Source organism: Pan paniscus, chromosome 1 (assembly GCF_029289425.2).
Source record: "Pan paniscus chromosome 1, NHGRI_mPanPan1-v2.0_pri, whole genome shotgun sequence".
NCBI classification, from domain to species: domain Eukaryota; kingdom Metazoa; phylum Chordata; class Mammalia; order Primates; family Hominidae; genus Pan; species Pan paniscus.
The window spans coordinates 24,224,356-24,241,682 of NC_073249.2; the positions used below are offsets into that span (position 1 = coordinate 24,224,356).

At 39.1% G+C, this 17,327-nt stretch overlaps 1 protein-coding gene across 1 annotated transcript in view; it reads right to left on the bottom strand.

Annotated features, from left to right (window-relative positions):
* The window catches only part of DNAH14 (dynein axonemal heavy chain 14), a 463,650-nt gene that overhangs the window by 91,507 nt on the left and 354,816 nt on the right, over nt 1-17,327 (bottom strand). Inside the window, exons 56-60 of the mRNA XM_034947740.3 lie at nt 9,739-9,900; nt 7,423-7,614; nt 5,681-5,862; nt 3,198-3,306; nt 2,357-2,482 (exon numbers count right to left, since the gene is read on the bottom strand). Coding sequence (XP_034803631.2) covers nt 2,357-2,482; nt 3,198-3,306; nt 5,681-5,862; nt 7,423-7,614; nt 9,739-9,900 — 771 coding nt within the window. The remainder of the gene's footprint in view (nt 1-2,356; nt 2,483-3,197; nt 3,307-5,680; nt 5,863-7,422; nt 7,615-9,738; nt 9,901-17,327) is intronic.

The window sequence follows — 17,327 nt, forward strand, 5'->3', positions numbered from 1 at the left end:
CATGTCCTTTGCAGGGACATGGATATGCCTGGAAACCATCACTCTCAGCAAACTAACACAAGAACAGAAAACCAAACACTGCATATTCTCACTCATAAATGGGAGTTGAACAATGAGAACATATGGGCACAGGGAGGAGACATCACACACTGGGGCCTGTCGGGGGGTGAGGGTCTAGGGGAGAGATAACATTAGGAGAAATGCTTAATGTGGATGACGGGTTAATGGGTGCAGCAAACTACCATGGCACGTATATACCTATGTAACAAACTTGCACATTCTGCACATGTATCCCAGAACTTAAAGTATAATAAAAAAAATTTAAAAAGAGTATTATAGGAGTGTGTGAGGTAATTTTCTAGATTTTGTGATGTTTGTGATAATTGTCAGCTTTAAAAATTTTATATTTTGTTGTGATTTCTTTACTTATTCTAAGTACATATTTAGTTTCATATCTAATTGTGTACTGTAATTTTGTATTCTTTTTAAAAATATGGCCCCAGGCCCTAATGTATCTGGCTTTGTGCTGAAGCCAGGGAGAAAAAAAGATTATCCTTTGTGGTATGGCAAAAAACAAAACAAAACAAAACAAAACAAAACAATGCCAAACAAAAAGCAAAAACGAACGCCATGAATTTCTCTGTATCAATTTTTATTTGGCTTAAAATATTAAATACTGAAATTAAGCCGTACTCTTATTTATTTATTTTTCTTTTTAAATTTTTATTTATTTATTTATTATTATACTTTAAGTTTTAGGGTACATGTGCACAATGTGCAGGTTAGTTACATATGTACACATGTGCCATGCTGGTGTGCTGCACCCATTAACTCGTCATTTAGCATTAGGTATATCTCCTAATGCTATCCCTCCCCCCTCCGAGTCTTGCTCTCTCACCAGGCTGGAGTGCAGTGGCGCCATCTTGGCTCACTGCAATCTCCGCCTCCTAGGTTCAAGTGATTGTCCTGCCTCAGCCTCCTAAGTAGCTGGGATTACAGGCCTGCACCACCACATTCAGCTAATTTTTGTATTTTTAGTAGAGACGGGGTTTCACCATGTTGGCCAGGATGGTCATGGTTTCCTCACCTCGTAATCCACCCGCCTCGGCCTCCCACAGTGCTGGGATTACAGGCATAAGCCACCCCACTCGGCCCCGTACTCATATTTAATATATTGATCAACAGTGGCACCTTCAGGTGGTTGGCATCGCAGAAGTTCTGGGTCACTCAGTGAGATAGGTGGCACCTTAATGGAAGAGGGGAAGCTCCCCATCTGAGAAGGCTCAGGAGTGGGGCCTCCCCTATTTGCTTAACACTGAGGACACGAGGAAGCCTTGCAGCTTACTCGTATCCAAGTGAGGGATTTGCCTCTTCTGTTATCTAGTTTGAAATGTTAGCTCCTAAAACATGGGCAGGTAGCTTAAAAAGATGTCTGAAAGAAACACTGGATTGAAAGCAATGCTAATAATGGAAGCACAAGTGAATAACAAGCAAAAGGCAGGCTGACACTTCTCTTATTCTTGATATAAATTTTTCTTCAACCATGTTATAAGGTAAAAAACAATGATGAGCTAATTAGGTATGACAAGAGGCCAACAAGAAAATTTTGAAATAACTGAAAGGACTATTTGCAATCTGTATTTATATTCACTGTTATTCATAATAAACCTTGTCCTAGGTATTTGTTGAGCTTTGGGCTATTAGCTAATGGCAGTAGCCCACGGATATAATTTATCTATAAATAATTTACACACATACTAGAGTATAGGCTTACATATGTATTTTAATTGATGGAGTTGCTTGATTAAAAACCTTTGTACATGGAAGACAAGCTCTCCTCTCGACTTGCTCTGAGCAGGAATAGCTACTGATCAGACCAGAGTTGAGCATGCAGTGATTTGCTAAACCACACTGGCTCTTGCTAAGAACCCAACTGGAATGTATGGAGGAGAATGGTCAATTTAAAAAGAGGATTATTCAGTCAGCAACAGAAGTGACACACACCAAATACACAGTCCCTTGAGCTGCCTTGTTTCTTGCAGATGTTACTCTTGAAGGCCAAACGTGCTTTTGGTATGGCCTGCATGAGTTTCTGTTCATTGTAATCAGAAAAGCTTCCTAGGATTGTGGGTTTCTCAAGGACAGGGACCATGCATGTTTGGACTTCATACTTTCATTTAATGTTATCCTGTGTGTAGTAGGGACTCAATAAATAGTTGTTGGAATTACAATGAAAAGTAACCATAGTTGGGGCACTATGTATTTAAGACTAGTCAGTCTGACTTTTAAATTTGAAGGTTAGGGAATACTTTTTCAAATCTCCAAATTATTTTTATTGACAATATTTTAATTTTACCTGAGCATAATCTTCCACAATTCTTACTTCTTCTGCCACAATTTCTTCATCCTGTTTAACAAGCATCTGAACTTTCTCAACTACTTGTGAATCTTTCCGTAGTTTTTCCATTAGAGTTTCTGTTTCCTAATGAAGCACATAATTGTTCTTAGAATGAATTTTAAGAGACATGATCTCTTTTCTAAAAGAGCAATTCAAATATCTCATTTCACTATGGTAAAGTTTATTAAAATCAGCCTGAAATATATTTAATAGATTCATAAAATGAGAGACAGCAAGAGATGAATAAAATGGAGAGAGCAAGAGCTCTCACCATTTGGCCAGCTCTCAGCTGCGCCTCCTCTTAGAAGCTCTGTCATCCACCATCCTTGATGGTAGCTCTCCGCCACTGGTGCTCTCTGCCATTGGTCTGCCATTGGGATATTGCCTAGGATGACTACAGTAAATATTTCATGCGTTACACACAAAGAGTGATGATGAATGATGGTTTTTAGAATAGTTGATAGACTGCAAGTTACCACAGCATATTTCAGATGGATTTAACTAATTGACTAGGGAATCTTTCTACATAAGCTTCTACAGTTAGCTATATACCTACGATTACACTTAATTATCAAAATGTAATAATGTTACTGTTTTGCTGTTACTGCTTTTTTGTTCTTTTCATTTTACAGATAAACTAAGACTAAAAAAACAAGCTATTTTTTTCATGTGTACACAACTATAGGGTAACAAAGCTGGAATTCTAGCCTGTCTTTGTCAGGTATCAGAGCCTTTGCTTTCAAACACTGTTCTATATTAGACTATAAAATCTTTAAAAGAGATTTCAAAGCAAACATACCTTTGTTTTTTGTTCTACTTGAGGGCCAAGAATCAAGAGCTCTTCTTGCATTTCTGTAACTAGAGTGGTTGCTTCCAGGATTGTGGATAGACCCATATGGAAGCGATCCCTGAAGGAAGAAAAAGTATTAAGAAGGTGTAAGATATAACACAATTTAGCAAATATAATTTGATAATATATAAAAAGAATTACACCAAATTATGGCCAAATGGATTTTATTCTAGAGATGCAAGACTGGCTCACTATTTGAAAGTCAATCAATATAATCCACTATATTAACAAGGTATAAAGAAGAAAATTCACTGCTGCATCAGTCTCCATTGATGCAGAAAAAACATTTGATAAAATTCATGATAACTAGGAATAGAGGGGAAATTTCTCAACTTGAAGAACAGATGCTGTTAAAATAAAATGGACTCAAAGGAAAAACTAATAATGAGAACTGGGCATCTGAGGTTCAGCTCCCACTGGAGCACACTTAAGACAGGCAAATTGGGCTTTAAATGTACTAATTCCCCATAAGGGTACCTCTCATTTAAACATAATATTTAATTATAAGTTTTGGGGTGGGAAAGAGAACCAGATAGGCTGTAAGAGACCCAAACCATATAATTAACCCTTCTTGCTTTTTCTCCCCCCATATCTACCCCTGGGAAACTGGACTACTGAAATTTCCAAGTAGCAAAGAAGAGCCGGGCAGTGGCGGACTGTAACCTGTCTTTTGCCACTGAGATATGCTTGCTGGATATAAGCAGTTATGGATGTTGATAATAATGATTATGCATATAAGGTGATAGCTCTTAAGATTGTCCTGGCATGGCCCACACATTAGGGGGTGGGAGATGTTCTAGGATAGTACGAGGTATGTAAGGAAGAAACTACTGAGTGATCTAGAGCTGTGTTGTGGGTAAGACATGAGGAGGAATGGAAAAGGGGTGAATGACTGTGATAGGGACTGGTCATGCTGATCACACAGCTGTGAATGGAGAGCAACAACCCTGGATGATGGGGAGGGGACACCTTAGATCCCAGGAGGTTAGGAGTGAGAGGAAGGTTCATTAAACTCTCTTGACGCTTGCCTGTAGGGCATCTGGCCAATTTTCTCAGACTGTTGATATCATCCTTAATTTAACTGCTGACCAACAAAAATCTCAATCTTAGGACTCTCAGAAACCTCCTAGGATCTGCTGACCCCAGGAGTGAACAGCCTCTCCTTGAAACAGAACAAGATTAGCTTTCTGAGCACTGATATGATTCTCTTTAGCCTCATTATTATATTCACAGACTACCTCAACTGCTCTAAAATGAACTGTTATTGGATCTATCATGCCCCACCTGACCTTGTTAACGAAAACTTAATAAAATTAGACCCTGACCCCACATTAGCAAAATGCTGCTATTGAGGTTGCTGCTTCTTATGTAAATGTCAGGCCTATACTTGCCTGCGGCACACAAATTAGTTCACACTCTCCAGCATGAGTGCTGATGAAATATCACATTGCCCTGGACTTCCTGCTGGCCAGTTGAGACAGAGAAGGTGCAATGGCCAATACCTCTTGATGCACTTGGATTAATAACATTTTTAACTGGCTTGGCTCCAGACACGGAGCTTGGCTGTGGTCTATCCTCCAAGTGGGAGTCATAGTCATGATCACTCTCATGCAGTGTTCCCTATGGCAAATGGAATGGATCTGGCCCAGGCCCCAGTCAGTGTAATTAGTTACAGTATCTGATGGAGTGGGCTATTTTTAAAAAACAATTATTAGCTGGATACATGACAGGTTTAGGAGATGGACTTGGAGAAGAATAGTTCCACCATGGTGCCTCGGCAGCCCTTCATGTCTCCATATAGGTTATATAGACAAGGCTTGGCTGCAGCTGATCTAAGTGTTGGCAGGACACCCCTGATCTTTCTAGAACATGAAAATGTGGGGCACTTGTGAGTAGATGCTACCAGGCCATTTCCCACTCATTTCCCCATCTTCCTGGAAGATTGTCATAAGATAGTTTCTCAATGTCTCCTGTATTCTGATTAGGGGTGAGGCCTTCTGCTTCATGTTTCTTCCCATGGCTCCTCAGGTACCACTGCTGGCTATAAAACTGCTTAGTAGGTGTTCCACTATCTGCGTTGTAGTCATCTGAAGCCTTTTATTTTGGTGTCATCCCATGAGACAAAGGACATGGGGAGTGGCACTGTTCGTTACTCTTGCTTTCATTGCCCATGTAAGAAATAAACTGTCGGAATCCAACAGGGACTAATTGTTTATTTACTGGCCAAGTCTGTCAGCCTTGCCTTGACAGGGGCGGCCTTTGAAGGCACACAGGGGGAATGTCAACCTTATCTCTTTTAAGATCTTCTGCAGCTTCTGGCTTTTTGTCCCACCAAAAAGGCAGATTTGGCTCACCATTTTGCATTTGTGTCTCTTTTCGCAAACAAAAACACCAATATAAAATATATTTATGATTTGTTCTCAAAGTCTTACCTCTTTGTTTGCATCTCTTCCTCTTGTGCCCTCAAAATGTGTGCAAATGTTTCCATAAATTGCAAGTAGCTATTGGGAGTGGTATAATAAAATCTTCCAGTTTCTTCAAAGTATTTTCTGTTCAAGTCTTTCACGCTTTTGTGGATTTGGACACATGTTGGGGCAAGTTTTTCTTTCAAGTTCTGAAGAATAATAATTTTTAAGAATTAAGAGAAAGCAATCCAAATATACATAAAAAGAGAAAGTTGAACACTTAGAATTAATTAAAATAGCTTATTAGTTCTGAGATGTGGAGATGTAGAGAGAGCTCCTGGATGAGCAGGACAAAGAAAATATGAGTTTTGATGGTTGGGATGGTGGTGGGGCAATAGTAGGGCTAACTATGAATGGCATGCCACACTCATTCTTCTAGGCTTTACCCGTATGTTACTCTCACTTTTGCTATAGTCATCCAAAGATTTGGGCATCAGTATCAATGGCCAAGGGTTATAATGTTTTCTTTATCTTGAAATTTTTTATTTATTTTTTATTTTGAGACTGGATCTTGCTCTTTTGCCCAGGCCAAAGTGCAGTGGTGCAGTAGTAGCTCACATAGCCTCAAACTCTTGGGCTCAAGAGATCCTCCTGCCTCAGCCTCCCATGTAGCTGGGACTACAGATGTGTGCCACCACACCTTGCTAATTTTCTAAATTTTTTGTAGAGACAGGGTCTCACTATGTTGCCCAGGCTAGTCTTGAACTCCTGGCCTCAAGCAATCCTCCTGCCTTGCCTCCCAAACTGCTGGGATTATAGGTGTGAGCCACCATGCCCAGACTTCTTTATCTTTTATATTTTTTTCTTAAAGTGGTCATCAATAGCAAGATACTCAAGGAAATTTCCTTCAGTAAAATAAAGCTACAAAAATGTAAGGACCCAAAGGATGTGCAGATGAGCAAAACCAGACTGCGAAGAATATTCTCTTTGCCTGGATTGGGAGATAATTCTGATTTAGACATAACCTAGTCCTGATGATTCATCTCCAGTCCACCAAGTCTAACCAGTCACTGGTCACTTTTAACTCAGCGGCATTTTTTCTTCGTCTGGTTCTGCTCTGTCTCTGTCCTCCTTGGCCTTTGCTTTCCTTGATCACTTAGACAAGTAAGGATGCAATCCCATTGGTCCCGTAGGACCTAGAAATGTCCTACGTTGAGTTTCAGTTCTCTATGCATTTACAGCTCCTTTGGTCAACACTTCTTACCCCCTTTGCTGTCAGCTAGGTCCTATGGGATGTTCAGTTTAGTCACTCCAGAATAGGTTCTTTCTTACTGTTGGCTCATAAATTCTGAGTTAATTTTGTGTTGTGGCTTGTGCTCTCACTGCTTTGCTGACTTGCTATTTGTAGCCAAGCCAGAGCAATTTACAAGGAATACACAGAAGGTTGCAGCATCCTTACCATAGAATCTGGTATGCAGAATGGAGACTCTTTTCCTTCACGGAAATCTGCTGTTCCACCATGTGGACAGCATAGTGAAGAGACACAGGCATTGCAGAATCTGAATCTGGGTATCTTTGAAATAGGGTGAATTCAGGGGTACAACAGATGGGGAATTAATAGGGAGTCAATGTAAACACTTGATCCATTTTATTGTAAATTAGCTTAGAACTGCCTATTTTTGTCCATCTAGGGTTTGTTGCTCTTCAGAGGCATAATACCATCAGATGCTGTCAATAAACTGAAACCTTCACTTGCATTAGATATTTACCTCTCTGTTCTCAAAATTGACCTTTTCTTTTAAGAATGAGTTAGCTACAATAAGGAGAGCTTCTTCTGGCCACCTCTCATACCAATCGATCGTGCAGGAGCTAATCATAGAAGGATACACTCTACAATTTTGGCGGAAGCTAGGTCCTTCAGGACTCATGATCACAAAAATATGAAGATTTTTATATATTCTCTGAAAATTAATGAAAATATAAATTGTTAAAATGTAATCCACTGTTTTGAAAAAATATTATATTAAAAATTCCATGGAAAACATATTTCAGATCTTTCCTTAGTGGGTAGATCAGGGACTGATCATTTGTGCATGGAGTGCCTGCCATAAACAGAGCCCTTCCAAGGGAAACTAACAGTAGGGGAGGCACTGGACCCAGAACACCCCTTGCGCAAACCAACTCTTATGATGGGGGCTGGTGCTAGAGTTCTGTTCAGTAGGGGACTTTATGTCAGATGGTGCTGGGTCTGTCTATTTAACTCTTTCCTCTGGGGTGGTGTGCATTTAAGACCCACAGAAACTCAAAGTGAGAAAATGGTCAGATGAATTAGAGCTGAAAGAAACAGACTGACGATAAGAGTAGAGCACCAGAGGTAGTAATAAAACTCCTACAGCTAAAGGATTACAGCTAAGCAACATGAGACCTACACAATTTTACAGGCCCTAGGCTAAGTGCTAGTTTCTTTGCAATTTGCCTTCAGCCCTTTTCCTCATAAGACCTGGCTGTGCTGCTGCTGTTGCTGGGTTCTTGGCAAGACTGGCAACAGGGCACAGATTCCTTCTTCCTTATTTCCAGATATCACTTTGCAATAAGTCCACATTACTGAAAATAGCCTCAGTGACTTAGTGTTCCCTTTAAGTCAGAGTCTAATAGTACAAAATGATAATAAGCATCAAGCAACTTATTTTGTCAAATAAATATAGTAAAGCTGAAAGAAGACTAAAAGGCAAGATTTTTTTCCCTTTTTTTGTCTTTAACAAATTTATAAAGGCAAATAAAACTGCTCAGTGCAAAATTCATACAATGTGGAAATGTTTAAAGTAAAAATGAAAATATCTATCTTTGTTTTACGCATTCCCAAAACTTCTACCTAGATATATCAAATGTTAGCAGTTTAAAGTGTGCCTTTATTATTTGTTATTATTGTAGGATGTGTCAAATTACTTTTAGAAGCATAGCATTATATATATTATATATGCAGAATATATATAATATATAATATATATATAACATATATAATATATACAATTAAATTGACTTCTAACTGAGATTCTTGGTTTATTTATTTATTTTCTGGAGTACTATTCTCTGCACTCCAAATTGAAATTTCTTTTTTCTTCTTTATTATTCAAATCTAATGAATAAATCAAATATAGTAACAAGGCACAAGAGTGCCACAATTGTCAGGATAAATGCTATCCTTCTTTCTACCATGGTATTAAAAAATATAACTAAATCTAAGGATATCCACTCATATTATCTTGTTCTCTATCAACTGTGGAGTCATTTTTGGAATTTTTAAAACATCTCCTTGTGACAGATTACTAAGTATCTGTTTGATACTTAGTAATGTTGTTACTAAGTTGAGAAATGGTGGATGGCCAGATTCAATTTTTAAATTGCCCTATGATAGACAAAAACTAGTACCAGAAATAAATCCACCTGTGGTCCTCCCCCAGTGAATATTCTAGTTTGGGTAATCATGTCCATATATTTGCTAAGCCACTGGTCGGTCATCATGTCTCAAAGACACAGAAAGTTGAGTTCATTTTGACTAATCTATATCTCTCATCAAACCAGTTTGTTCACAGCTCCTCTGCTGCTGAGTTCATTCTGAAAAGCACCCGCTCTATCCAGTCAATTTCTTTTTTTATCCATCACCTCCTGGTCAATTCTAGGACTATTCAAAAGGATGAAATGATTCTTGTTTCTTGCCTTTCCAGACTTGTTACCAAAAAGACGAAATAAGAACATCATTATCTAGGAAAGAATCTTTGTGTAAGAAATACTTACACAAATACTTACACAAAAATAAAATCTTGGGATTTTATTTTTCATTTTATTGCCTCCAGCTGGTATTATTTTTTAAAACCATTGATAGCCAGACAGGCTCAGATTCATGTTAGTTTTTGACCTACCTAAGGGTATGGTGTTGTCTGTAGGTAGGGTACCCATTATTTTACCTTAAAAACTCATATAAAGATCTAAAGAAATTATATCCAACTTGAAAATAATGTACAGAATTATAAACACGGTCTACTTTTAACATGACAATTTGATAAAGCCAAGTCACAAAAAAGTACCTTTTGAAAGAATGAAAGTAAAGATTGCCTATTATCCATATGACCAGATTGTTCAGTAAGATATCTGATTTTCATTGCAATAGAATCCAGCTCAACATTTTCAAACAGGTCAGGTATTCTTCCTGAATTGATGATGTAGTTCAAATCTTCTAAAAATGAGTCCTTAGGCAAAACACATATTTAATGAGGAAGAGTAAATTATTCATATATTCTACCCTAACCACATCAATTTGAGGAAGCAAGAAAGCAACAGTGATTAAGGAGAACTGAGGCTAAGTGTTTTGTTTTTTTTTAAAGCTAATCTCCCCCACCCCCCACCTTTTTTTTTTTGAGACAAAGTCTCACCCTGTTGCCCAGTCTGGAGTACAGTGGCATAGTCATGGCTCACTGCATGCAGCCTTGAACTACTGGGCTTAAGCCATCCTCCCACCTCACCCTCCCAAATAGCTAGGATGAAAGGTGCATGCCACCATGCTTGGCTAATTTTTAAAATATTCTTGTAGTGACTGGGCCTCTCTATGTTGTCTGGGCTGGTCCATCTTCCCACTTTGGTCTCTCAAAGTGCTGGGATTACAGGCATGAGCCACTGTGGCTGTCCTAAAACTAACGTTTTCATTCAAACCCATCAGAATATTTTTTTCTGAGTCAAAATAAGCTTCATTCATCCATTCATTCATTTAAACATTAGAGAAACATATACTTGGTATGGAGAGTATGCCAAATAGCTGTGACAGGCACTGAGAAAAGAGGTATGGAGGAGTGGGTACAATAATGAATTGGGCAGGAACACTGCTCAGGCAGTTCACAGAAGCCCTCAATACATCTACATTTGCGTTTGAATAGTAGTAGACAAACTAGAAATAACATTGCTGAAGGATTATTTTAATTTAACTGAATTCATATCTATATAGGGCCTCAAATTCAATGGAAAAGGTAACAGATGAGAAAAAGTAGGGAAACAAACTCTTCCAGAAGAGTTATTATAAATGTAAGGACATTTTGCTTTTGAGAATAAATCCAAGATTTCTTTTTAAAAAAAGCATTTTAAAAAGTAGGTAGCATTAGTGACTCTCTTCAGGAGACTCAGACACTGATAGGTTCATGGTATTTCAGTTCAGGTGGGGAAGGGCAGAGAGCTTGTGGGGAGCTCTCCAGTAGAGGCCAACAGAGGTGACACAGGGCTAACGTATTTCCTGTCTCACCTCATATGTGATGGAGAACTGCCAAAGCTTGTTACACACTGATAGTTACCCACTCTTTTTGAGTCACATGAAAAGCAATGATATGGCCAGAAGAAGCCTGGAAAGTGTGGGAAACAGATCCAATGATCTCGAAGTCCTGAGTAACATGAGAGCAGAGGAGCCATGTTCATTTCAGCTTTGGCCTGAAATGATTTTCTGAAACTGATTTATTAAATTAGAACAATGGGCTCCTGGCATGGGAGAAACTACATCTTCTAAAATCCAGAAAGAAAGTGTGTGGCAGAAACCTCAACTGGATCAACAGAGCTGGATATTTAAGTTTGGTGAAGGGAGAATATATAGATATCGCAGAAACCCTGGATATTATGGAGTTTCGTAGATATGATATGGCACTTGGATTTGCTCTCAAAAATATGACATGAAAAAAATAACTCAATGGAGAAAGGCCCAGCATTAAGAGAAAAAACAGGATGAGGGGTTGAAACAATACTCAATAACTATATATGTCTGGATCATAAACAATAAACAATGTTCCCTTGAAATTTTGTCACAAAAGAGTAAATACAATCTGAGGTGGCATTCCTAATTTTGTCTTGGACATGGAAGAGTATACTTTGTGAAAAATAACAGAACAAAAAAAAGTGAGTGATTAGCAATTTTTGCTTGTACGTAAATATAGTATATTCTGGGCCTGGCGACTGGCCAGATGGCTGGCTAGAAGTACTTGGAAGTAGTCTTCCCCATAAGAAAGGACCAATGTAACAAACAGCTAAGATCTGACTAGAGTGTCAATGGGAGACTGCATGAGTACAGTGACAGGATAGAGAGGTACCTGTGGTGACTGGAAGCCCAGGAGGGCAATGTGGAGGCATCCTGCCTCTGCAGCCCTGTCTCCCCTGTCCAGATCAGCTGGGAGTCAAGAGGGACTTCTCCTTGTGGAGAAAAGGTAAGCAGAAGAATCCCCCAGCCCCATTGCCACTGAAACACCTACAGTCATTATACAGGACAATCCCAGAGTCCTTTCTAGCCCTGGGCCCATTTTAGGGAGCTGCTGGAAATTCATGCAGCTGCATTGCTCTGGATTGGGAGCACAAGGTGTGTACTTCCCACCCACCCTCACTCCCGCTGTGAGCCAAGCTACAGCAGCATGGCACCATCTTGAGACCAGAGGTACCTCTGGAGTGTGCCCTGCTCTAGGGGCCAGTAGCCATGCACCTCTCCAGCACTGGGACTTCATCTTCATTCTTCCACCAAGTCCACATGGGTGGCTATATGCCACAACCCCAGCTGTGCAGAGCCTGGACCCAGGATTGGCTGTGATTGTGGTCCTGCCAGCAGGGAAACCAATCCCCAATGCCTGCACTTTTAGTCAGAGGAATAATCTGGCAGTCCCATTTAGGGTGACCCTACCCTTGAGCTGGCCAAACTGCTGTGTACCCTTCTTGAAGCAGGAGGGGTCCCAGAGCCATTGAACAGCTGACACATTCTTGGGCTGGCAGAGTGCTACATGCCCATGACCAGGACCTGAGAAATAGCCCCACAAGTGCCTCCACTAAGGACATGCCCCTGGCCTGCCCAACAGCTCTGTGCCCATAGTCAGGTCCTGAGAAACAGCCTTACAGGTCACCCCTGGAAGACATACCCCCAGGCTAGCCAAGCAAACCTTTGCCTGCATCCTAGGCCTGAAAAATAGCTACATGGGTTGCCCTGGCAGACACACCCCCTTCAGGTCAGCTGAGCAGCCATGAACCCATATCTCAGGCTTGAGAAATAGCCTTATGGGTCACCCCTGGTGGTGGGAGGTGGGCACACTCCCAGGCTGGCCAAGAAATATTGTGCTTACCTCTTGGACCTAAGAAACAGCCCTGTGGTACATCCCCCGTGCTGCAGACATGTCCCAGGCCTGCCTCATGACTCTGTGCTTGTACTAAGGGCCTAAGAAACAACCCCGTGGGCAACTCTGGCAGACACACAACCAGGCCAGCCAAGTAACTGTATGCCCATGCCCCCAGCTAGAGCAATAGCCCTATGGCCCCAAATCAAGTGAGCCAGATCCCAAATTGGCTGATTCACTGCATGCATGCACATGCCCTTGACATGAGAAACAGCCTGGTGAGTCCACCTCCAGCAAAGTTGCACCATTGCCTCCACAAACCCTCACAGCCTAGGCTGCTGAGACATTTGCAAATGTCACCAGCATGGATTACAACTGAAGAAACTACATGGAGACTACACTACTGTATCCATCTAGAATCAAGGCCATGCACCCAATGACTGACACTGTAAAACCCATACCTATGAATAAGTCTCTCCTTATGAAAGCTACTCCATAAAGTTGGAAAGGTGATTGCTTTTCCAGATGCATAGAAATCAATGAAGGGACACATCAAACATGAACAAGCAAGGAAACATGAAATCTCCAAAGGAACACAATAGCTCACCAGTAACAGGTTGCAATCATACAGAAATATACAAAATGCCAGAAAAAAATGTAAAAGAATAATCTTAAAGAAATGCAGTAAGATACAAGATAAAGATAGACAACTCAACAAAATCAGGAAGATAGTTTATGGTTTGAATGAGAAGTTCAATAGGGAGATATATATCACAAAAAGGATCAAAAACACATCTCAGAGCTACAGATTTCAATGAAAAAATATATACAATTGAGAGCTTCTACAATAAATAAGACCAAGCAGAAGAAAGAATTTCTGAACTTAAAGGCATTCCAGAAGGAGAAGAGAAGGGAAAAGATGTAGAAAGCATTTAATTAAATAATAACTGAAAACAATCCCAAGTCTTCAGAGAGTGTTAGTTATACAGATCCAGGAAGCTCCAATGTCCCCAAGTAGATTCAATCCCAAAAAAGCCTATCTGAGGAACATTACAGTCAAACTGTCAAAATTCAAAGACAAAGAGAAGATTCTAAAAATGGCAAGAGAAAAATGTCATCATATAAATGGGAAACGCCAGCAGAACAACAGCAGATTTCTCAGCAGAAACCTTAAAGGACAGGAGAGAATAGGATGAGATATTCAAAGAACTGAAGGAAACTGCCAGCCAAGAAAATTATATCCAACAAAGCTATCCTTCAGAAATGAATGAGAAATAAAATCTTCCCAAGACAAGCAAAACCTGAGGGAATTCATCACCCCTAGCGTAGCCTTACAAGAAATGCTCAAGGGAGTCTTACAAGTGGAAGTGAAAAGATGATAACCACCGTTATGAAAACATGCAAAACTATAACACTCACTGGTAGAGCCAATACACAAAGGGGAAAAAAGAAAGGAATCAAACCCTATCGCTGCAAAAAAAAAAAACAACCACCCACCACAAACATAAACGATAAGAGAGGAAGGATACACAAAACAACCAGAAAACAATCAACAAAATGAGATAAATAGTTCCTCACCAATCTATTATAACTTTGAATTTAAATGGATTAAATTCCCCATTTAAAAGATAAAGATTTGGCCAGGCACACTGTTTGACCCCTATAATCTCAGCACTTTGGGAGGCCAAGGCAGGAGGATCTCTTGAGCCCAGGAGTTCCAGACCAGCCTGGGCAACGTAGTGAGACCTCGTCTCTATTTTTAAGAAAAGATATAGACTGGCTGAATTGATAAAAAACAAGACTGGCTGAATGGATGAAAAACAAGACCCAACTATAAGCTGCCTATAAGAAATTCACCACACTTGTAAAGACAGACATAGAGTGACAGTGAAGGGATAGAAAAAGATATTCCATGCAAACAGAAACCAAACACAAGCAGGAGTAGCTATATTTATATCAGGTAAAACAGATTTCTAGTCAAGCTGTAAAAAGAGACAAAGGACATTATATAATAATAAAGGAATCAATTCCGCAAGAGAATATAACTATCGTAAATATATATGTACCCAACACTGGAGCACCCAGATATATAAATCAAATATTATATCTAAAGGAAGAGAGGGATCCCAATACAATAATAGTTGGGGATTTCAACACCCCATTCTCAGCATTAAATAGTTCATCTAGACAGAAAATCAGCAAACATCAGATTTAAATTGCACCATGGACCAAGTGGACCTAACAGACACTTAAAGAACATTTCACTCAACAGCAACAGAATACACATTCTTTTCATTAGCACACGGAACATTCTGCATGACTGACTACATGTTAGAACACAAACAAGTCTCAACAACAAATTTTTAAAAATCAAAATCATATCAAGTATCTTATCTGAGTACAATGGAATATGACTAGAAATCAATAACAAGAGCAACATTCAAAACTGTAACATTCATGGACATTAAACAGTATGCTCCTGAACAACAAATGGATGAAGGAAGAAATTAAGAATGAAATTTAAGAATTCCTTGAAACAAATGATAATGCAAACACAACATAACAAAACCTAGGAGTGCAGGAAAAGCAGTATTAAGAGGCAAGTTTATAACAATAAATGCCTACATAAAAAAGAAAGATTTCAAATAAATAACCCAACAATCCATCTCAGGGAACTACACAAAGCAAGAACAAACGAACCCAAAATTAGTAGAAGGAAATAAATAATAAAAATCACAGCAAAATAAATGAAATTGATAATAAAAAACAATATCAAAGATCAACACAACCAAAAGTTTTTTTGCAAAGAAAAACAAAACTGAACAACTATTAGTTAGACAAACTAAAAACAGAAAAGATCCAAATAAATAAAATCAGAAGTGAAAAAGAATACATCACAATGGATACCATAGAAATACCCAGGATTACTAGAGACTATTATGAACAGCAACACATCAATAAATTCAAAAACCTAGAGGGAATGATTAAATTCACATATAGTCTATCAAGATTGAGCCAAGAAGAAATAGAAAACCTGAGCAGACTAATAATAAGTAACAAGATTGATCAGTAATAAAAACTCTCCCAAAAACAAACAAACAAACAACAACAACAACAAAAAATCCACTACTGGATGGCCTCACTGCTGAATTCTACCAACTATTTTTTTTTTTTTTTTAAGATGGAGTCTCACTCTGTCACCCAGGCTGGAGTGCAGTGGTACCATCTCGGCTCATGGCAACCTCTGTCTCCTGGGTTCAAGCAATTCTCCTGCCTCAGTATCCTAAGTAGCTGGGATTACAGGCACCTGCCACCACACCAGGCTAATTTTTTTTGTACTTTTAGTAGATATTGGGTTTCACCATGTTGGCCAGGCTGGTCTTGAACTTTTGACCTCAGGTGATCTGCCTGCCTTGGCCTCCCAAAGTGCTGGGATTACAGGCATGAGCCACTGCTCCTGGTCTCTACCAAACTATTAAGGACAAATTAATATTAATTATTCTCAAGATATTCCAGAATATTAAAGAGGAAATTATTCCTTACTCATTCTATGAGGTCAGCATAACACTGATACCAAAACCAGGTAAGGATGTGATGAAAAAGGAAAACTATAGGCCAATATTCCTGATGAATCTAGATACAAAAATCCTCAACAAAATACTAGCAAACGGAATCCAACACACATCAAAAAGATAATACACCATTATCAACTGGGATTTATGTCAGGAATGCAAGGATGGTTCCAGATATGCAAATCAATAAACATGATACACTGCATAAATAGAATATAGAAAAAAAACCACAATCATCTCAATAGATGCTGAAAAGGCATTAAATAAAATCCAACATCCTTTCATGATAAAAACTCTCAATAAATTAGCTATTGAAGGAAAGTACCTCAACACGATAAAGGCCATATGTGACAAACCCACAGCTAACATCATACTGAATAGGGAAAAGCTCAAAGCTTTTCCTCTGAGAGCTAAAACAAGAAAATAATGCCCACTATCACCACTCTTATTCAACATAGCATTGGAAATTCTAGCCAAAGCAATTAGATAAAGGAAAGAAATGAAGGGCATCCAAGTTAAAAAGGAGGAAGTCAAATTGCCCGTTTCCAGATGACATGGTCTTATAAATACATAAAGACTACCAAAAAACTCTTTTTTTTAAAAAAAAAACTTTTATTTTAAGTTCAGAAGTACAAGTGCAAATTTTTTACATAGGTAAACTTGTGTCATGGGGGTTTGTTGTACAGATTATTTCATCAGCCAGGTATAAAGCCTAGTACTCATTAGTTTTTTTCCTGATTCTCTCCCTCCTCCCACCCTTCACACTCTGAAAGGCCCCAGTGTGTATGGTTCCCCTCTGTGTCCATATGTTCTCATCATTTAACTCCCACTTATAAGTGAAAACATGTAGTATATGGTTTTCTGTTCCTGTGTTAGTTTGCTAAGGATAATGACCTCCAGCTCCATCCATGTCACAGCAAAGGATATGGTCTTTTTTATGGCTGCATAGTATTCCATGGTATATATGTCTGCATATTCTTT